The following is a 24,098-nucleotide window of genomic DNA, read 5'->3' on the forward strand; positions in this document are numbered from 1 at the left end:
TTTGTAAAGGCACAGATTTGTGAGGTACCTCTGCCCATGTGGTTACCTTTTTCTTTTTCATCCATCCAAAGGGGACACTTTTAAAAAATCTGCATAAAGGTGACAACATATGGTAGCAGGGACCCTATATGTTATTTTTTTAAATCAACTTTTTAACTAAAGTATACATATATTCAGAAAAGTGTGCCAATCATAACTGCAATTGCTTGATGAATTATCACAAAGTGAACCCACTTCATGTAGACCCAGATAAAAAAAGTAGAACTTTTTACTGCAACCCCCAGACCCCTTTGTGACCCTTCCAAGTCTTTACCCCCTCCAAAGTTAACCAGTATGCTGACTTCTAACACCATAGTTAATTTTGCCTGGTTTTACTTGTTATATAAATAGTCATAGAATGTGTACTATTTTTGTCATGTCTTTAGCCAACATTAAGCCAGTTAGATTCATCCATGTTACATGTGGCAGGAGTTTGTGTGTTTCTTTGCTATATTGTACAGTGTATTTTAATCCATTCTTCTCTATATATTTTTTTAAAATAAGTACTAAAGGTCATCCACAGAGACTGTAATAGTTCAACCCTTCCTATAAACTCCTTTCAGAAAATGTGGATGGTGCCTGATCTATATTGTATGATTGTTGTCAATTGCTATGATATAAGTCCCTTCATACTCTGGGGTTCTTTCTATGAGTCTGAGTCTATAAAATAGAAGACTGAGTGTTTTTTTATATGTATAAAAAGTGCTTTTTTAAAAATATAAGCCCAAAATGTTTTCATAAAATCTCTTTGTTTATTTCTCAAACTAAAAAAACTGAACTTTTATATAAAAGGCCTTTTCAACACCTGGACTCTAAGTATCAACTTTGTTGTTTTTCTTGCCATAGTCTCTCTCTTTCTATCCACTGTTCCTGGTACTTGTGTTGCTCCATGGAGATTTTTTTTTTTAAATAGCCATCTTTTGTTAAAGCAAGACAAGTAGTGGTTTGCTTCTTTGGTATCTTATTCATTGCTGAATCCTTTGAATATTCTTTCACAGTTAGATAGCAGGGAGTTGGTTTTAAACATATGCAAAGGCTGTACCTGGCCTTCCATAAAAACTCAGAAGAATAATCCTTAGTATTTGGGTGGGGGTGGAGGGAGTTATTAAAACTGCTTCATGGAGTGTCAACAGTATTTTACTGAGCCTTGACTCTTGCCCTTTTTAGTTAATCCTGAAAATTGTAAGGTGTTTTTGTTTGTCCTTTCATTTTTTTTGAGACAGAGTCTCACTTTGTTGCCCAGGCTAGAGTGAGTGCTGTGGTGTCAGCCTAGCTCACAGCAACCTCAAACTCCTGGGCTCAAGCAATCCTACTGCCTCAGCCTCCCAAGTAGCTGGGACTACAGGCATGTGCCACCATGCCTGGCTAATTTTTTCTATATATATATATTAGTTGGCCAATTAATTTCTTTCTATTTATAGTAGAGACGGAGTCTCGCTCTTGCTCAGGCTGGTTTCAAACTCCTGACCTCGAGCAATCCACCTGCCTCGGCCTCCCAGAGTGCTAGGATTACAGGCGTGAGCCACCGCGCCCGGCTTGTCATTTCATTTTTGGCCATAGAAAAATGCATATTTATGGATAAACCGTAGAATTTAAGCTCATGTTAAATAGCTTTTATTACCAAGGCAGTGATTTTAAACTGATTCCTACTCTTTATCTCAAGAAGAAGCATTAAGTATAAAATGCCAATTTATGAAATTAGTGAAATCTTGCTATTTGTTAAAGTTAATTCGAGGGGTTGATATTCTTGAAATTCATCTACTAAAACCTGGTAAACATAAGCTAATATCAACTTACAAATGCTACTAACCACATGGATTTTTTATTTGTAGCTTTTGAAAAGTTATGGATGTTAAATATATGGTAAGATGACAAATTCAAATGTTACAGAAGGATAGGAAACAAGATGTGAAAGTTACCTCTTATATTCCATTGCTAGAGCCACTGGTCTCTGGTTCTGATTATTCTTGTGGGAAACACCCTCACTCTGTAGAATGTGCTCATGCATCTGTTTCTTGATTAGTCAATAACTTGTGACTCCTTGCTGTGAAAAAATAAAAAAAGTAGCTCACACAATATTTCACTCCTCTTCCCTCCTGATTTTTGCTAGAGTTCTACTCTAACTTGAAATAATGTTTTTAATTTTATTGCAATTTTAATGCACTATTGATTCATCAACTTTATATAATCTCTATCAATTATCCCTCACCTGTGTAAGTTGAGGAAATTTAATGTACTTAGTCTGTTTTTAGTTGCTTATAACAGAATACCTGTAATTGGGTGATTTACAAAGAAAAGGAATTTATTTCTCACAATGGTGGAGGCTGAGAAGTCCACAGTTGAGGAGCCACATCTGGGGAGGGCCTTTTTGCTGGTGGAGACTCTCTGCAGATTCCCAGGGGTTGCACAGAGCATTACATGGTGAGGGGGGTGAGTGTGCTAGCTCAGGCCTCTCTTCCTCTCCTTATAAAACCATAGCTCCACTACCATAATCAACTAATAGATTAACATTAATCCATGCATGTATTAATTGACCCAGTCACTTCTTAAGGCCCCACCTTTCAATACTGCCACATTGAAGATTCAGTTTCAGTATGAGTTTTGGAGGGGACAAACATTCAGGCCTCATAGCATTCATTTTTCTTCTTTTATCTTCCTTCCTTATTCCCATATCTCACCTCAACCCCTATCAACCATACCATTATTGCTATTATGGCTGTTAGCATTTGCATTCTGTCCTATAGCTGTGCTTTTCTCTATGCTTTGATTAAAGGTTAGTTCCAAATAGTGACAATAACCAGCATTGACAGTATCAAGATTGTAATATAAACATTACTAACTACATATCCCTGATTTAATGGAAGATTCCATTCATAAAGAAGAGAAGTGTTTGTCATCAACCTCTGCCTGTAGAAGGAGACTGTTTCAAATATCCGACGTCAAATGGATTCTCCTGTGCTGTACTCCACCAGTTGCTCCAAATCAGGCCACAACTTAATTTGCTTCATGTTTGGACATAACCTCCCATTTATTACTTTTTTATATGTCATGAAAGTATAACTTCATAAACTCATGGCTCTTTAATGCTCAGTAATATTTAGTAACCAGGAAAGCTCAGAAATCCTCCTTTCCTACACATCCAAATAAAACAAAATAATTTCCAAAATTAAAAATAAACCTGCTGTATATTGTTCAATCACTTTTTTGTCTCAAGAATAGTATAATCAAGACAGTCTCCTACTGTAGCTTTTTCTGTGTCTACTTTCTTTTCTCAAAATTATAAATAATGTTCCCATTACACCACAAAAGCAGTTTCAGTTAAATCCCATTGCTACTTGATGGTGTTTCTGGGAAACCATTACTGAGCCTCTCCTCTTGACAAATACATCAATTACCAGAGCCCCAGTGGGCTGCTTTCAGGATAATATGAGTCAAGTACAGAATACTTTTGAAGTTTTTCCTTTGTTTACTGATTCATGACTAGAGTTGGAGAATCTCAGGTATGAAGGAACTTCCTGAGTCCCCTTATATGACCTTGTTATAGGTGCTTTATTCATAAATTGTTTGATACCACTCCCTTCAAGAAGGGAGCTTAATTCCCCTTCTCTTGACTGCAGGTAAGACATTAGAGACTTGCTTCTAATGGATAGGAATATGGCAGAAGTGACAGTGTATGACTTCTGAGACTAGGTTAAAAAAGGCATTGTGGCTTCCTCCCTACTCTCTGTGTTGGTCACTCACTCTAGGCAAGACCAACGGCCATGTTGTGAGGACACTCAAGCAGCACTATAGAGGCCCACTCTGGAGAGGCAAAAACTGCTCCCTCTTTTCAATAGCCAGCTCCTGAGGAACTGGGGATTCCTATCAACAGCTTCAGAGAGCTGAGTGAACCTTCTTCAGTTGACAGTGGTCCTAGGCAACATCTTGACTGAAATCTCATGAGAGATCCTTTGAAAGAACCACCCAGCGAAGCCACCCATGAATTTCTGACCCACAGAAGCTGCAAGATAGTAAATGTTTGTTGTATTAAACCACCACATTTTGGGATAATTTATTACGTAGCAATAGATAACTAATAAACCTTTTAAATTTCTCACTGCCAAATGGCTATCTAGTTTGTCTTAAAAACTACAATGACAAATCAAGGTGTTCTGTTGCATCTTTTCTGTAGCAGCTCTGTTAGATTTCAGTTTTCATCAGTGGATCCTAGTTCTCTTTTTTGGGACCTTTTAGGACAGATCTGATCAATGTCTTCCTACATTGTAGTCCCTGATCATTCTTTTTCAGAATGTCCCCTTAGCCTCACACCTCCAGGCTCTCCTCTATTTGTACCCCTACTCTCACCTCCATACTACCACCAATGCCTGTTCTCTCTGTATAATGCATCTACAGCTGTCCAGAGAACCTAACTATGGGCCCCAAACCAGGCAGGGAGGAAAGAAGACTGCCGTGAAGCAGAAGGGTAAGAATGAGAACCTGACTTGCAGAGCCACACCAATCCCAGGATCAGTGGTCAATAAAAGAGTGACATAAGTATATGTAATTAGTTTACTATGTGTCTAAGTTAAATGTTGAATAACTTTCTATGTATGCTAAAATAAGAACAAAACATTTATCTCTGACTATTACTCTCATGCTCTCTACTTGTAATTTTTCAATGAGGACACATACACACACATACACACACACCCTGACTTCTGTTGGTGAATTTTCTACAGAATAGGTGGAACCTACCTAACTTGATGGGTAAATGCCCTTCGCTGATCTGACCTTTCAGTGTTATTTCCAACTAGTTCCTTTTTTATAGTTTTATTTTATTTTTTCAATTGACAAATAATAATTGTACATATTCATGGAGCCTGACTAATCCTTCTTTTCCTTCTTTCAATCCCAGCATCCCAAGTCCTGGCCACTCCAAATTGCATGGTCTTCCAGAGACATGTTTTTTTCCCCAATAGCTTGTACATGCTGTTGCCTATGCTGGGAATTCCCTGGACCAATAACAGTCTTTCTTTAACACATTAACTGCCATGTGAGTTGTATTAAACTCATGCTAGTGTTGAGACCAGGGCCTTGGAAAGCATATATAACTCGCACAGCTCTTCACCTTGGGAGCCATGAGAACTATTTTTCAAGTTGCATATAACTCATGCACAGAAAACAATAAAATATAATTTTTTCATTAAATTAGAAAGGATCATTTTGTTTTTGAAATTTTTATTCCATTTTCATAATAAAACACTGGGGCCCCAAGGAAAAATTTTTTTTCTAGTGTGGTAGTCAGTGTGTTAAAACCTGAATCAAATGTGAATCTTCTTAGAATACTCTGGAAGCCCTTTCCCCCAGGTGATTTGTTCCTTCTTTGTGCTCTGTTAGCACCATGCAGTTGGTATTCCTTGCCATGATACATCCTACTCAGGTGATAAAGTGTCAACCCCTTCTCCTAAGCCAGCACTTTTTACCAGGCATTAGAAAATTCCACTGCTTCTAAAAATTATACCACCGAATTGTGAGCTATTTGAGGACAGGGACTGTGTTATATCTGCTTCCACCTTCATAGGTGTCCAATAATTGGATGAATTAACTAAGTGCCAGATGGAGTTTCCTTATTGATTATCTAGCAGAAATTTTAAAATAAGTTGACCACTCTTCCAGAAAGATGAAATGTCACATAAAATATCCTCATATGCTCTTAAAAAACAAATAATATGGGTTGGAAATGTTGGATAATGATGAGTGTCCAGGAACAAGAATATTTGGAGACAGTTTAAATGGATCGCAGAAGACAGCCTCTGCAAAGAGCCTTGTAAAAGGACAATTTGGATGTGAACATGTTTGCAACACTCATCCTGCCACCTCCCACCCCCAGATCATGAGATGCTGACAAAGGCCGGCCTACAAATCCCTGATTTAACGCAAAGCAAATGCTTGTCCCTGGAATGAAACAGCTGAAAAGAATTAATTTTCTCTTTGCTGTTAGAGGGGGGAAAAAAAGCCAATATATTTTTACCTGCTGAAGTACAATTACATGTGCTTTCCAGGCCTCTACATAAGTGCTTTATTAGGCTGCTGTATGTAGTATGTTTAATAAATGTGTAAACAAAGGCACATCAGGTCTTCCAGTGGAAGAAAAAGTTCTTTACCATATTAAGCTTCTGATTAGATACAGGTAGTTAGAATATATGCAAATACATGGCATAAACAGCCAATCTCAATATATGGATGCATTTCTTTTTTTGTATCTTGCACCCCACTGCTCATGAGAGTCTGGTAGATACTCTGAAGTTCAGGGTTCCTGCCTCGGAGTGGTCAGTAGGAAGCAGTAAGTATGGGTATCAGTGAGAAACAGACACCATATATTTAAGGAAAATCTTAAGCAATCCAGGATAGGAGGCATGTGGGCTCTCAGGGGTAAAAAAGGCTGTGTGTTTGGCCAGTGGCATTTGTGCCAAGCTTGTGCTGGAGTCCTTCATCCTAAGCATACTTTCCAGTTCATCCCTAGCCTGATTATCTGATGAGCAAAAATGGTAACAGTTACCTTGCCATTAAGTTAACCCCACCTTACTCAGAGTATAACTTTAGATTCTTTCCTATCCAGGAATGTGCTTATGGTGTTGATAATTAACTGTGTACATGATACTGCTTCCATTTGTCTAACTATCCCTTTATCCATGTTTTTTTTTTTCATCTTTTACTATGAAATGTTTCATATATTTTTAAAAGAAGGACGTAATAAATTTGTAAGTTATAAGGGATAATAATAAAATGAACACCTGTGGACCTGCCACCCAGCCTAAGAAATTGCCCATTACCCATATCTTTGAAGCCCCCATGTGGGCCTCTCTGATCTTACTACTTTGCGTTCACCCCTTGCTCTTCATTAAAGCTTTTTCACATTTTTTTGTATCCCTAAATCATATATTGTTTAGTTTTACTTGATTTTGAACTTTATATAAATGGTATATCATATGATTTATTCCATGAGGATTTTTGCATTTTCTTACATAATTACCTAAAAGGATAATGAGCTCGTTTATCATTTTAGCTCTATCAAATCAAACCGTTCTACTGTTGCCAATTAGGACTTAAATGTGGTGTTTTCCCCTCTTTTCAGAACAGGCAAAGTTCTTTATCAAATACTTTTTTTGTCACTGTCACTAAAACATGCTGTGGTTTAAAAACAAAAAAAAAAAAGTTAGATTGAATTGATGCTTCCTGGAACATTAAAAAGATAAAAGGTCATTTTACTGTAAGTTAACATTCGAAACTGCCTTTGGGTTTTACTGGCATTAAAAATTTGGCGAGCACATATAAACACATGCACTTCAAAGGAGCTTCATTCTTAGGGCACCAGCAGTATCACTTATTTCCATTACATGGCACACGCAACTGTGAGCACTATGACTAAGCATTTCTGCTGTGTTCACATGATCATAAAAATAACCGTCAAAGGGAACACAAATTAGCTTTAAGGCTGGTAGTGGGAAAAGAGGTACTTATGGATATTTGTCTGATGTTAATAACTTTATCTTAAAAATTGAATTAAAACTTTTTTCTACACAGTGGTCCATTGTCATGGTTAGAAGCTCATTTCTTTAGTGCCTAAGCAATGATTTGAAATTGTTACATCCTCACTGTAGTCTCAAGAGATAGGCTCGCATTTTAGTTCTTATTTAAGGACCAGATAGAAGAAAATTAGGTACTTTAGATGAAAAGTAAATATGTACAAGTCCATTCTGAGTGTCCCTGTAAAGCCATGATATGTAAACTTTTTTATGACCGAGAGTAGCATTCATCTGTTGAAATAGTGCTCTGAGATTAATATTTTTAGAATTAGTTTTCATTTTTACAAGACAAGGATATTGATTATAATCTACTTTTTTATAACAGAACTTTTATTCCTTTAAATATCAATAATATGCTATTTAAAGATTGGAAATAGATTTTATTTGTAATTTTCTTCTCCATCATATGTATGTATAACTAAGAGTTATTCTTTTGGCCATAAGTTTTCCATCTGAAATATAGAATACAAAGATTTATGAATAGAATTCTAATCATTATGTAATTCTTATTACTGTAGTTCTTCTAACACTCTCAGGAAAACACTTTGACAGATTTTATAGTCAATTTCCATCTGGTCAAAGGGCAGTAGAGATCACTCTAGCATGAAATAAATTATAAAAAAATTGTTGAATGAATAAAATCATGTTTCAATAAAACTTGTTTTACTGAATGGTTTTCTGTTCACCAGAGAACTTCTAAGTCCCAGCCAGTAGCCCCCTATTTCTGGCAGTTTCTAATACAATAAAAGAATAAAACAGGAAGAGAATTGAAATGTCCTTCAGGGCTTGTATTACAATTTGACCCACATCCTTCTCTTTTCAGTCAGCATCCTTCTTTAGCCTTGAACAAATCTGAGTGAGTCTTGGAAAGAGGGAATGATTATGTTCTTGGCTTAGCATAACTGGGATTCTATAGAACTCTGTCCACATTGTTCCCAAGACAGTTCAGTGCTGAAAGTTTTTCAGGGAAGCACGCCAACTCAAAGTTATTTCATGGCCATAATGAGACAAGCATTATATGAATCTTAAGCATTCCGTGTCAGGACAGTAAAGCAACCGTGTGTGTGTGTGTGTGTGTGTGTGTATGTGTATGTGTATGTGTATGTGTGTGCATTTTTTTTTAAAAGAACCCCCTATTGGGTTAACAACCTGGGAGGAGGGATCTACAGAGATAAGAGGAGGCTATTCTATTTACAGTTCCTCATTCTTCCCATTTTAAAAATGAATTTCTCCTTATTCAATAAGTAATTTAAACACTGTGCAAAATGTACTAGGGTATGCCATTCAACTTAAGGCTAAGGAGTGGCAGCTAACTTGGCAACTGCCCTGTCCAAGACGGTTCTGATTTTGGAGTTCTGTTTTCCTAGCTAGAAAGTCTGGGATATGAAGCCAAGTGGAGAGGTTTTAAATGAGTGCGGGAGCCAGTGCAGCTGGGGGTTGTTAACAAGAATTGGAGGACAATATATTTTTTTAAGGGGGTGGGGGTAGCCGAAGGCTTCTTTCTGGTCAGAAAAAAAGAATCCATGTGGATTAAAAAAACTACTTGCAACCTGGTAAGGAAACTTTGTTTTGTTTGGCATAATTTAAACAGGATGACATGTGGATGATATTGAGAGAGAAAAAAGTGTCCTAGGGGAAGCATCACGTAAGGGGTATCTTGTATCGCTAATATTAACTGGAGAAGGTGGTGATTTAAATGCCAGTAAGGGGCAAAGTCTTGCACTGGGGCTAAGGGCTGCCTCCTATAGTGGAGTGCTATGGATAGTGAAGTAGAACCACTCTTGGGCATCATACCCAGTGAATTCACTTGTTCCAAAGCATTAAATATAACTTTCTGGAAAGGCCAGCCTCTGAGATTATGTACAAGTCCATCCTGAGTGTCCCTGTAATGCCATTAACCCATCATTATTGAGGAGCACATATGTAGCTCCTTTTTACCTAACCTATTCTCTGGCTCTGAAGACAATCAGTAGTGTAGACCTTCTATCACATAATGCTTGTATGACATGATGTGTTGAGAAGTCACTTGGTGGAAAAGAATCCTGCCAAATCCCTGTGTCCATTTTTCACATGTTAAACCTACTCAGGAGCTTATTTTAGTGGGTTCTTAATGTTTTCTGATGGCGATCTTTTCAAGGTCTAAGAATTTCTAGAAGTTTCCCAGAACCCCTGGTTGAAGCTGTAAATAGTTACTGGCTGCTACGAAAGGAAAATGATCATTAATGAAAGGTTAGGAGCTTCTCTAAGTGGAAATAAGTTTGTGCTTGACCACACCAAAGACTATTATAGTCAGCATTCAGATGTGTTACTCCAGGCCATTCATTTACCTTGCATGTTGCCTGTGTTCATGGTCCCCTATGTGTAAAAATTACACATGGAAAAATCTCAGTACTATAAAGTAGCATTTCCCAGGTGTGTTATATTATTAGAATCATTTTTTAATACTGTTACTATAAATTTCAATTTTCAGTATATGGGACAATTTCAGATTAAGTCCTCAAAATCAGGAAACACATTATAGAATTCTAGGTGTCACTGATGGTAAGAATTGCTACTCTTTTACTGAAATACTAATTTTTCTCTATGTAACTGTATTTGAGTAAACTTTGTACTACTCTTAGCTATGTTTTAATTATAAATCAGGACTTAACTAATAGCTAAACAGTTTTGAAAGTTATTTGCGAGATAAACCTTACCCTGGAGACAAATAAATGTTTGCTACTCATTTTTAAAAACTTATAATGACTTTGGCATTTTTTATTTCTAATGGAAAAACAGTTTGGGGAAGTTGTCAGGTATAGTGTTTTGTTTTGTTTGCTTTGACTGCTTGTTGAACGTAGCAGATTTTGCCTTAAATATATGTGCCCAGTGTAAATTTAAGTAGGGGCTTATTCATGTCTCTTCATAAGATTTGGTTATGTTTTAGGTAGTCATGAGATAAGAAACAATTTGAAAGCATTAGATTAATTTCACATCAGGATAAAGCATTTTCATGAAGGACAATTAAAAAATATATGATGACATCAAATTTCAGTAGTTTAGAATGTTTTAATTTAAACAAAAATTAGATAGATAATATAGAATATAGAAAATCATAGATTGGTAATTGAGATTCCTAGGAGAATTGTTTTAAACTGGGAACTATTTAATATATGAAAACAACGTAAAATTCAGAAGTTTCAGAAGGGATATGTTGCCCTCTACTCAGATCCCTTAGTCAAACAGTTCCATCTACAGTAGCAACCACTGTTGCCGGTTCCTAAAATATTCTTCTGGAGAGAGCCCGTGTATTTACAGACATGTTCATTTATTTTATTTTATTCTTCATTTATTCTTTTATTTTATTTTTCATTTATTATTTTATTTTATTTCACAGAAATGGCAGTACCATCTCTATATGTCATTCTCCACCTTCCTTTTTTCTAGCTAAACTATTTATCTTGTAGATTAGTATTTTCAAACTGCAGCATGTCACACTGATGAGTTCTAAAGTCAATATTGCGTGGTATTCCATTATATAGAATACCATAGTTATTCATACATATGCCCACCAATAGGCAATTAATCTGTTTCCAATGCTAATTAAAACTGCTTCAGTGAAGATCATTGTAAATATGTTATATACATATGAAGGGATATCTGTAGAATAAATGCCTAGATATAGAATTGCTAGGTCGAACGGTATGTAATTTTGATAAATAATCAGTCTTCATTGTTCCTGGATTCTCTATTTGTTAATTTGCCTACTAGCTAAAATTTATTTGGAATCCTCAAACCAGTATTTTTGGTACTTCACAGTTATTTGTGAATATGAGTCACCTGATGTGCACATTCCCAGCTGAGATAAACAAGGTGATGCTCTGCTTTCCTGTTTTAGCTCTTGTACTATATATGGGTCCTTTTCACAGTCTATTTAGTGCCATGTTTTCCATTTTTTTGTGCTTTTTATCAATGATTTCGCTATTTAAAATCACCCCCAAGCATAGTGCTGAGCTGTTTAGGTTCCAAAGTGCAAGAAGATGATGGTGTCTGATAGAGAAAATGTGCATGTTGGCTAAACTTCATTCAGGTGTGAATCCTAGTGCTGTTGGCTATGAATTCATTGTTAATCAACAATATGGAACATACAGAAAAAGGAAGAAGAAACTCACTGATCTATATATGAGGCTGCTCCAGAAAGTGCAAAAGTAAGATCTATATATGAAGCTATGGAAAAGATGGAAAAGTAGCTAAATTTATAGATTCATGGAATGATGGCCAATTAAAAAAATCATAGTGGACAGCATTGTTATGAGACTGAAAACCAAAGAAATTTGTAGGCATGTTACTTAGGGTCAGGAAAATGTTAAACCCTTTTTGGCTACTATTTTATTATAAAGAAATACTACACATAAATATTGGCAAAAATTTTTTTTAAAGTTTCTTTAAACAGAAACACACATAAAATAAGTTTATTTATTGATAAGTTGTTCAAAATGTTATGACCAGAGGTTTGTAGGAACCTAACCCTGTATTTCTCCTAAGGCAATGGCTCATAATTTGCTTATTCAATCTTCATCAATATTATAGATCATAACTACCATTAATTATGGGAATGTTTTTCCAGATGGGCATATCCCACCATCATTATATGAGTCAGTTCTTTTCTTCACTCCTAGCTAACACAATATTATTTTAAACCTTCTGATATCTGAAACCTGATAGTTGAATAATGGTATCTTATGATTTTGATTTGCATTTCTGTTAGTATGAGTAATGTAGAACATCTTTTCATTTGTTTGAGAGCCATTTGTATCCCTTTTTGTTAATATCCTTTTGGCTTTCTCGTTGGATACTTGTCTTTTTCTTATTGATTTATAGCAGATCTTTATATATTAAGAAAATTAGCCATTTGTTTATTCTATGAATTGCAAAGATTTCCCCAAATTTGTCATTTATCTCTTGTTTTTGCACATGGCAAAAGAAAATACTATAAACATTGTTTATATAGTCAAATATATTGATCTTGGCCATCTCTTATGGCCTCTGGATTTGTTATAGTTTTAAAAGCTTTCCTTAAGAGAGATTTAAAATGTTTTAAGAATTATGTTTGCTATTTGCATTTGATGTTTTGTGGTCCTTTTGTGTTTATAAAGAATTTAGTTCTCTTAATATATAACACTAATTATAAGTTATTCTTATCTATACTAAGTAAATTTCAGACTAATAGAACAATGGACAGCCACAGGTTTGGGAATCCAAGAGTCCAGCCTGAATTCTAGTTTGTGCACTTATTAAAATGACCTAAACCATGCTACTTCCCTTTTCTGAGCTTTAGGTTCACTGCCTAGTCTTTGCTGAGTTACACTACAAAAGATAATAGCTGGTACATGATGAACTAACTCCTGCTTCCCTGAAGTCCTCTACTAAGACATAATTTGTTAAATTAACTTGCATCATGTATGCACTAAAAGTAATAAAATAGTTTCAATTCAAAACCATTCTATAATTTAAATCACAGACAATTTCTTCTTTCTCAAGCTAGCCTGAACTAATAGCTGAAAATTATATACTAATTTTAATTGTTGGTATTAAAAAATAATGTGTCAGTACAATACATCACCTTTTGGGGAGGATGAAATAAATATTTTTGAAAACAGTGAAGAATGATTTTCTAGACATTGAGTTACTTTCTTTAAGAACTCCTAAATTCTGTACTTAGAAACCTTATTGAAACCCTTCAATATAAAAATAATTATTTAATGAAGTCAAATTTGTCCTCTTTTATAAGACTAAATTTTTATGTATATTATATTTTCTGAAAGGCTACTTTTACAGGGAGAATAATACATTTTAAACTCATTAAAATGGTCTTTTAAAAAATAAATTGTTTTTATTCTTCACTCTTATGATTATAGTGCTTCTATTTCCATGTATTTTTCTTTTCTCCTTCCTTAGCAGTTGTCCTTTAATATTTGGGGCTTGAGGAAGAGGTACAATTTTAGAAATGCCTTGCTTTTGTATTTGAATACAATTCACTGTCACTACTCTAAGAATTTCAGTAAGACTTGAGTGCCTTTGCTCTATTAGGCAATTTAGAACATACCAGACCTTGCTCTGGACTTCAAGATTTTTGAAGTTCAAAGCATATGTGTGTGAAAGAAAAAACATCTGGTGAAGAGAACTTACTTCATTGCGTGACACTGTTTTTGTGCACTCTTAAATGGAGCGTCTGTTGAGCAGGTTGGCAGGTTTGATAATTAATTAATGATGAGGGAATGAGCCCTGTATCTGAGGAACTCCATTTTGCCCCTTACTGCTTCTTTTTTCCCCATATGTCTGGCAGAGCCTTCAGAGTCTAGATCACTGATCCCACAGTTGTATCTCAACTCAAACACTTGTCTTTAGGTTTAATTAGCTCAGTGGTATAAACAGATAGATGGCCAGGGAGAGAGGGTTTGGCATTGAGCAGTGTAGTTTTATTATTAAAGAATTTTGAAATTTTTGTTGAAGTACATCAAAACTTTTTAAATGCCTTAAAAAATTCAGAATTTTGAAGGTATGTACTTGAATGTGACAGAGTCTTGTGTGTATCCCTAAATGTTTGAATTTTTCTTTTTGTAAATTTTGTAGATAAAATTTCACACTTACCGAAAAAGTTGCAAGAACGGTGCAAGGGACACCGTGATTCCTTTTCCCAGATTCACCTACTGTTTCCATTTGTTTTTACATCTTCCCTCTCCCACTACACACATACTTAAACATGTGCATTTTCCCTATTTGCTCATGCTCCTTTACTCCTATTTGCTCATGAACTATTTGCTCATGCTCCTTTACTCCTGCTGCTTTGGTATGTATTTGTTAAAGACAATGCCATTCTTCTAAGTAATCACCGTACAGTTATCAAAATCATGACATTTAATATTGATACAACACTCTGTCTAACCCATAGTCCCTTTTCAAACTTTATCAATTGTCTCAATAATGTTCCTTCTAACATTTTCCCTCATCCTCCAGTCTAGGATATAATCCAAGGTAACACATTGTATTTAGTTGTCATTTCTCCTTTAAACAGGAAGTTTTTAAAGGAGTTTTTTGACTTTGACATTTTTGAAGAGTTCAAAAGAGTTATATATTTAGTAGAGTGTTGCTATATCAGGTTTGCGTGGCATTTCCTCATTCTATTCTGGTTATGCATTTTTGTCAGGAACACCACAGAAGTGTTGTGTCCTAAGGTATTTTATCAACAGGTACATGGTATTGATTTGTGCCTTATTCGGTGATGTTAGCTTTGCTTATTTGGTTAAGTTGGAGCCCATCAAGTGTTTCCACAGTGAAGTTACAGTTTCTCCCTTTATGTTTAATAAGAATTTTTTTTTGAGAGATACTTTGAAGCTATGTAAATAGCCTGTCCCTTTTCAAATTCTCACCTACTACTTTTAGCAACCATGATGATTTTCTAACTCTTGTTACTTCTACAATTGTTGGTTGGCATTCTGCTCTGGGGGAAGAGCTAAGAGTTTTATATTCTCCATTTATTCTTTTATTTGTTTAGATAAGTATGGGCTCATTGGTTCTTATTTTGTTCAGTAGTTACAATTTATTACTCATTAATTTTGATAGGCACTGCTTTTGCTGTTGAGAGCCCTTCACACTGACCCTTGGGTCCTTTTGATGATTCCCCTTAATTCTTTGAGTGTTTCCTTACTTTCTGACACAACAAGATGTGTTCCAGGTACATTTTATATTTTCTCTGTCTCAGCTCTGGAATTGACATTTCTCCAAGGAATCCTAGTTCCTTTTCGCAGATAATGATATTTAGTAGTTAAGACATTAAGACTTCATGTGTGTATGTGTGTGTGTGCGTATGAGTGTGTGCACATGTGTGTCAATAAAGCTATACTTTGGAATATTACATTTCCTAAATCATTGTGTACAGTATATATGAGTGTGTATGTTTAATGTTACAAGATTCAAACAGAAGAGCATTTATTTTACATGTAATAATCATAAGTTTTGACAAGAAAGAAATACATTTTTCATTTCACAGTAAATGGCATTACACAGTTTTGACTAGTAAATCATCTTGACATTTATGAAGGAGCAAATGGAAAGTGGGGAACTGAGTGTGTTAAATATAAAGCTATCTTTAACTGTTCTATTAAAAAGCAAAGATTTATTTTCCATCTGTGATCTGAATGTGCCTATTTGTGTTCTCTTTCATGGTAGTGGAATTTCTGTGGAGCCACACGACAGAGAGCATGTGTGTTGGATATATGTCAGCCCAGGATGGGAAAGCCAAGGTAAGTAAGGGAAAAATGGGTCATAACCTGAAAACCTTATAGCCGTTGCATACACCTCTAACCACCTAAGTTGGTATGGATGAAGTTTTTCAGCCTCTCTTAGCCAGTAGCTCTATAATCTTTATAAAAATCTGATTAAGAATAGTTAACAATCCCAAAGAAAGACAGCATATCTCTTGATTTTGGTGACAGAGCAAGTGAGCTTAAAACTTTTTTTTTTTTTTTCGCATCTTGCTCCTCCTTGCTCATTGTGAATAAATGAAAAAGAGGAAACTGGGATTTGGGAAGAGAAAATGGGAGTGAAAGTGATGAGTTGACATAGATGGGTGATTCTGCAAGGAGTATTGGAATAGATAAGGAAACTGGGGCAGAGCGAGTTCAGCCCCTGGAAAGCATCCTTGCATGTTTGGTGGAAGAGGTGGCTGATATGTTTGCAAATGTGACCTGGATCACATTTCAGTGCTCTGGCATATCCCACCATGTTATCTTCATTGTCAGAGTCTAAGGTCTTTGCCTCTGCATGCCACATGCCTATGGCACATGTCATTTAGTGAGTTACAATAGTCACATGGGCTTCTATACACTACTTCTTGAGCTACTTGGCTTCCCTGGACTCTTAGTGATTGAGTGAAGAGTAAGAAATATAATTTGTAGATTTTACTTTATGTTGGCCACATGTTCTTCTTGTTCATAAAATGTTTAGAAACAGCTGTAGTAGATGATGTTGACTTGGCATTAAAATACCTCAGTTGCAAAGCTGTGAAATTGGGCAGCCTGTTTTTTAAAGAAAATGAGTTATTTTGCACATTTGGAAATATAAAGTAAGGAAACTTCTGATATAAATTGTCTGATAGGGATTGGATCATAAATACAGGATAAGTACAATAAGAATTCTTCATCACTCATTTGTCATATAGTACTCATACAGACTGACCTACTTCTGTGTATTATATGCCAAACCAGTAGCTTCACAGGGCTTCTGTGAGAACAGTGTATAAGATCATTTCATAAGACAAGGATTGGCATATATTTGTGAAAACATTGCTGAGATCCCCTTTTATCTCACCCTCACCTGGTACAATATTCATATTGTATTAGTAGACCTATTTCATAAGAGCATGCATCAAGATTGCTTTGTTTTATAATCTCTAGAGAAAGGAATCATAATTGCCCATTTTAAAGGTGATTTGAGGGTTAAGCACTGTCTAGTAGAATTTTCTCTGATGATATAAACATTTTATATTTGTGGTGTCCAACATGGAAGCCACGAACCACATGTGGTTATCGAGCACTTAAATGTGGCTAGTTTGATTGAGGAATTGAATTTTAAATATTACTTAATTTAAATTTAAATAGCCACATGTAGCTAGTGGCTACCACATTGAACAGCAGAAGTTTAAAGAATGAATGGGAAAATAGTTGTTCAGATAAGTATTTTCAGAACATTCTTTTCTTGCCAGTGACAAAACAGTTCCTATATATAAAACAAGCCTGATAACCCCCAGAATCCTTGCATAAGAATGGCTTGCAACTTTTAAAGTTTCTCTCACCCCTTACATGTTGATTCTGAACTAACATTCTGTTTAACAAAAGACCATGTCTGAGGTGGACTTCAGCACTGAAGCCAGAATGGCAGGGTACAGTCATGTTATTAAGTTCCTTGTGTGGGATTGTTCTTGTTATCCCTGCTGGTGGCCCGCAGAAGACACCTTACTATTTAACATGAAATATGAGTAGTAAAGAGAATGGAGAGTCCTACATTGAGCCCAAAGATGTTTGGCCTCCAGTTGTATTGCTTGACATCTGGTAGACATGGTTTTCATATTGTTGTTAAATTCTCCAGCTGGTAGTCTTGATTGAGCCAGCAGATACAGCTGCTCCTCTTGCTTCACATGTAAATTATATTTTTGACCTTTCTTGCAGAAAGTTAATCCCTCTCCCTTTGTTTCTTCTTTGAGCCTGTGACTACAAATGCTTTCCAGAAAAAAAAAAACAAACACAAAAAATACCAAAAACAAAAACACTAATACTTTGGCTGCTGAATTCTATTGATCACAAAAATCATCTCTTTGGTTATGGAAGCTGGAATTTTATTGTATTGCAAGTAGGATAAGTTATAGATGAGAAGTTGGGCTCAAAAGAGAAAGGCAGCTATAGCAAAGGTTGTATTCTTTTTAAGCCATGGGCCAGTTGTCCTACCTTCTATGAAAGAATTGTTCAATTAGTGGCAAACCTGTTCAACATGATGCCTGGTTTGTGCAGCATACTCTCCTACTTTCAATGTTATGACATTGAAAGCCTTGGTTACAAAATGAGTAAGGAGGCTTCTTTAAAAACTTAAATTTTTTACATTTAAAATATATTTTTTAAAAGTAAAAAAAAAAAATTTTTTTTACCCTGCTTTTCAAAGATTGCCTTCTTTCTGTTTGTTATCCAACTCAGAAACTAAAGCCACCTGGCCCTCTGAACATTTTATGTAAGCTAGCTGTGTTTAATCCAAGTTAAAGATGTGAATTAAAATTTACCTCAAAATTATACTGCTTAGAAAAGCCTGGATAATAATAAATATCATTTTAACAAGAATCTGTATATAATTTGAATAAGTAGAGCTAGGTTCTTTTATAAGTGTCTTTCTTTTCTTATTTAAAATAATGTTCTTGTAATTATATAATTTAATTTAATTCCTAAACTCCTTTTGTACTATAAGGTAAAGAGATTTCTTTTTATGGAACCAAAATTAGGGCATTGATACTAGCTGGATGTTAAAACCAGATTGCCCATATCCTACTGAGATAGCAGACAGTTAATGAATTGTTTTTAATAAATACCAGTACGTGGACTACTGTAATAGGGACAGATGTTAAAACAATGGCAGAGCTTATTCAAGTATAATAAGTGAAATTAGGTTTCTTTTACTATATAGAGGTCACTTTTTATAACAATAGTAAAAATATTGTTATAAAAATTCATCCTTGAAAAGGAATAGGCTGTTTTATAGTCTTAAAATTTCTCTCCATAGATTTCTTATTAGTTGCAAGAAAAAATGATAACTATATAATGGAGAAACCAGGCAATACCTTGACCTGGTGATCAAAATTAACTCTACCAATGAGTGGCAGATGGACAGTGTGTGCCTCTGGACACAACATCACTTGTGTAGTATTCCATCTGGAAGTGTATAACCTAAACCTAATCTTGGGAAAACATCAGACAGATTTAAAATGAGAAACATTCATGAAGAAAGAAAAAAGGGACTATGTTCTTCAAAAAATGTCAATGTTATAAAACACAAAGGCTATGGAAATATTCCAAATTAAAAAATACTAAAGGGATTTGACAACTAAATGCAATAACTGGTCCTAAACTTGATATTATATGGGAAAAAATTCTATAATGCATTAGTAGGTCAATTTACAAAATTAGAATATGGCTAGTAAAAAGTGTTGTATCATTGTTAAATTTACTGAAGTTGATAACTGAATTGTGATGTGTAGGGAAACATCTTTATTTTTAAAAAGTACACACTGAAGTATGTAGGGGTAAAGGGCCATAATATATGCAATACCTTCTCAGTGGTTCAGAAAAAAGTATGTGGATGGATGAATGGATTGATGGGTAGATAGCAAATTACAAAGCAAATGAAGCAAATTGTTAACAGTTACACGAACCTTAGAAAAGGTTGTATAGATGTTCCATGAACTAATCTGTAATTTTTAAATTATTTTCAAATAAAAAATTTTTTAAAAATATAACTCTTGGATATTATGGCACATCTGATTAGTTCTTTGGGCCCTGCACTTAAAATGCAGTTCAAAAAATACCCACCCTTGGTTTGTAACTAGGTATGCATCATGAATGATAACATTCCCCAAAACTGTTGCCATATTCTCGTTTTTTTTTTTTTTTTGAGACAGAGTCTCGCTTTGTCGCCCAGGCTAGAGTGAGTGCCATGGCGTCAGCGTAGTTCACAGCAACCTCAAACTCCTGGGCTCAAGCGATCCTCCTGCCTCAGCCTCCCGAGTAGCTGGGACTACAGGCATGCGCCACTATGCCCGGCTAATTTTTTCTATATATTAGTTGGCCAATTAATTTCTTTCTATTTATAGTAGAGACGGGGTCTCACTCTTGCTCAGGCTGGTTTCGAACTCCTGACCTTGAGCAATCCGCCCGCCTCAGACTCCCAGAGTGCTAGGATTACAGGCGTGAGCCACCGCGCCTGGCCCATATTCTCGTTTTGAGTTCCTGACTGGATTGACCAAAAAATATTCAGATAATAATATATCTCTTAAACATATTTTATAAACTCTTTCTATGGTAATAAGTCTGTTGTTTTCTAGCTGGATCTAAGAAAGGTTAAACTTTTTCATTATTAAGGTGCTGTCATATTAGGATGTCTTATAGAATATTGCCCAGCTTTTAGTTTTTATTTTTTCATTTACTCAACAAATATTTATTTGTGATGTTCCTTTGCCCTGTGTGTCAAGCACTGTGCCTTACTCTGACACATGGGAGTGAAACAGGACAGATATTGCCCATGCCATTGTTTCCCTAATCCAGGAAAATCATAGGGCACTTGATGGTAACTCAGTGATGTTTACATTTTATTTTTAACATTTCCTTTTTTATGCAGTAAAGTCTTCTGAATAGGAAATTTCATGAGGTCCTGTCGAGGTTTCTATCCTTGGCATATCTGATTAGTTCTTTGGGACTTGGAGTTGAAATAAATAAGTATTGGTATAGTTGCAGCACCAGGAGGTTGGAGCTTGAGTTCTCCTCCACTTCTTGCACACTGTGAGACATGCTGTGACCACTCTGCCTCTCTCGATCTCAGAGGGCTCATGAGAACATGAGAATAAGAAATCCTTCCTTTGCTGTAAGCCCTTTCTGGGGTTAGGTATGATAGGAAAAAGGAAACAAAATCTTATCTGTCAGAATACTGATGACTGGACCCCAGTAAGTCCTTGATGTTGCTTCAGAATTCCAAATTCAGCATTCCAAATTACATAAATATGTTGCCATTCTATTTTCAGTAGAATTTTTGTAGTTGCAATATAGTATCTACCATGTTCTACCATGTTTCGTCTTCATGAAGATGGTTCCCAGGACTTTAAAAAAATCTCAATAAATGTCTATTACAAGGAATAGCAAAGATACGATTTGTGAGAGCTTTTTGCTGGGCTTACCTTGCCTCTCAAAGCTGTAGGAGGAAGGCTTAAATATAAAACCAGGTTACACAAGAGGAAGTTATCTAAAGAAGTAAAAAAGAAACTTCCAATTCTAATTGGGATGAAGAAAGTCACAAGAGACAGTTGCGTCTACCCCCAATAATGAGAGTGAACTATATAAACTATAAAATCATAGATGTCAAAAAATTATCCAGAGAACTGAATATATATATAGAAAAACCTAAGTGAACTAAATTCCAGAAAGAGACAAGCTCTTTCTTGGAGACAAAATACTCCTGACTGTTCATTCCTTGGCAGAGCATCAGGAGGAGTGAAACTGACATAGATGGATATAAAGAAAAACTAGCCAAACTTTTAATGAACTCTTTATGGCCACATGTGAGCTGGTGTGACAGATTAAAATCTTAGAAGCTTCAGTCACAGGATGAGTCTTGCACTCACCACTAGTTTTTTCCTATGAAGCCTTCACTAAGTGGCAGCACACCAAAGGCCTGGAGCAAAGCACCCTGAGTGATTCATTAAGGTACATGTGATTTTTCACCAAGTACATGGCAATAGCCAAAAAAAGACTGGAAGGAAAGCAAGAGAACTAAAAGACAACTCCCTTAAAAATAGGGGCCCTCTATCAAGTGCAAGACAGTTGCAGTAGAAGACTGGGATAAAGTAAAAGAGATAAAAAGAAACTTCTTCCACCCTCAAAGTATACAGGACCTTTATCAAGGGCAAGGCAGTGTACTACTAAAGGCTGTTGCCAGAGTAGCAGGGCACAATAATCTTGGGGAGGTTACAAAGAGCAAAAAGAACACCTTAGCAATCCAGAAAGCTGGTGGTTGGGGCATCAAAGAGAACTCTCCCATAGTTAGAATGCTGGTGGCAGGACTATAAGAATAGAGAAGTCTCCAGAGTCTCACTAAGCTTTAATTGAGGGATATTCCTGATCCAGATTTTAAAACATTAGCAAATAGTGAACAGAATCTAAAACTGCCACAAAGCTCAGAACTAGCTCAACTATATATTAGATTGACTTAGAGTCCTTACCTAGAGTAAGGGTTGAGCCATTTTCTTAGAGTAAATATTGTTTATTTAAAATATTATTTGCTGTTCTTTTATATACAATGCCTATCGTATAACAAAAATTATGAGTCTTCTGAAAAAAGCAGGAAAATGTGATTCATACTTAAGAGAAAAATTACTCAAGCTTACCCACAGATGACTCAGGTGTTGAAATTAGTAAAGAATGATAATAAAATAATTGTAACATTTAAAAAAGGAAATAGTATAACTGAAACATATAATATTAGAAACAAAGAATTTGTTGAGCTTAACAGGAGACTGGGATAGAATATATGATTAGTGAGTCAATAGAAATTACTCATATTTAAGCATAAGAGAAAAATAAATTTAAAAAACTAAAGAATGTCTAAAACTTGTAGGATTCTGATAGATGGTCTAAAATATGTAAAATTGGAATTATTAATATATAGCTATAAAATTCTTACATTGTGAGATAGTATAGTAGCATTTGAAGGTAAATTGTGATAAGTTAAGGATGCTTATTTAATAACAAATTTAAGTATAACAAAAAGTTATGCCTACAAAATCAGTACAAGACATAAAAGGACTAAAAAGTGTTTGTTCCCACAAATAGGCAGGAAAAGAGAAACATAAAAAGAACATGTGAGACAGATAGAAAACTAATACAGAAAGACTTAATCTTAACCATATCAATAATTGTATTAAATGTAAATGAATGAAATATCCCATTTAAAAGGCAGAGATTTTAAAATTGAATAAAAAAAAGACTCAAGTATATGCTGTTTATAAGAACTGCACATTAAACAGAAAGACTCAGACAAAATAGTAAAAGTATGGAAAAAATATTTACCATGCAAACACTCAGCATAAAGAGGCTGATGTGGCTATTTTAGTGTCAGACATAGTAGATATTATGAAATAAATAAGAAGATTTCTTAATGATAATATGATAATTCATCAAAAGAATTTAAAAATTCTAAATGTATATGTACTTAGTAACATAAAGGAAACAAAATTTAAGAAAACTAAAAGGAGGAATAGACAAAACTGCCATCATAGTTGGAATCTTAACCTCCCTCTCTCAGTAATAAATAAGAACAATAAAAATTAGTAAGAATATGAAGTGGTATTTATAGAACACTACACTTAACAATTATTCTTTTCAAGTTTGCAAGGAATACTCACCAAGAGAAACTGGAAATTATTTCAAACTGAATGATAATGAAAACAACATATCAGAATTTATAGGATACAATTACAACATTAAAAGGAAAAGTATATCCTTAACAGCTTATGGTAGAAAAGAAAGTATAAATAAATGAGTTAAGACTTCCAAGTAAAAGGGCATAAACAAACTGTTGTTAACTGAGGGTATATTGTTCTCATGAGGTCTTCCTGAAGAATTTATAGTAGAATGAGTCTAATACCTAGAAAGTCATCAGCTTAAGTATTGGTGGAACATTAAACATATAGTCACTTATAGAACTAAGACTGAATAAAGGTTAAAAGAGAAAAAATATAGTGAGTGATGGTTCTATGGTCTGACAATGTAGATATGGGAAAACCATTTTAAAGTAGGACAGAATGGGTAGAGCATATACAAAAAATTAAATGTAAATGCTGTGATAAATTAAAAAAATTAATCTTTCATCTTAAGAAGCTTTAAGAAGAATAAATTGAGGGGCTGGATGTGATGGCTCATGCTTGTAATCCCAGTACTTTGAGATGCCATGGCAGGAGGATCACTTGAGGCCAGGAGTTTAACACCAACCTGAGCAAAATAGCAAGACCCCATCTCTACAGAAAATAAAAACATTAGCCAGGCATGGTGGCGCACATCTGTAGTCCCAGCTACTCGAGAGGCTGAGGCAGGAGGATTGCTTGAGCACAGGAGTTCAAGGCTGCAATGAGCTATGATGGCACCACTGCACTCTAGCCTGGGCGACAGAGTGAGATCCTGTTGAAAAAAAAAAAGGCATTGAAATAATCAA

At 35.2% G+C, this 24,098-nt stretch overlaps 1 protein-coding gene across 4 annotated transcripts in view; it reads left to right on the top strand.

Annotated features, from left to right (window-relative positions):
* Positions 1 to 24,098, top strand: part of TASP1 (taspase 1) — a 311,116-nt gene that overhangs the window by 184,024 nt on the left and 102,994 nt on the right. For all 4 annotated transcript variants that reach the window (XR_001158012.3, XM_076010922.1, XM_012780832.3 and 1 more), the window contains exon 13: positions 15,813 to 15,886. Coding sequence is in view for 3 of the 4 variants with exons in the window: in XM_076010922.1 (XP_075867037.1) it covers positions 15,813 to 15,886 (74 nt within the window). In the remaining variant the exon portion in view is untranslated. Of the gene's footprint in view, positions 1 to 15,812; positions 15,887 to 24,098 lie in introns of those variants that run through there.

The sequence above is a fragment of the Microcebus murinus genome, chromosome 16 (genome assembly GCF_040939455.1).
Source record: "Microcebus murinus isolate Inina chromosome 16, M.murinus_Inina_mat1.0, whole genome shotgun sequence".
NCBI lineage: Eukaryota > Metazoa > Chordata > Mammalia > Primates > Cheirogaleidae > Microcebus > Microcebus murinus.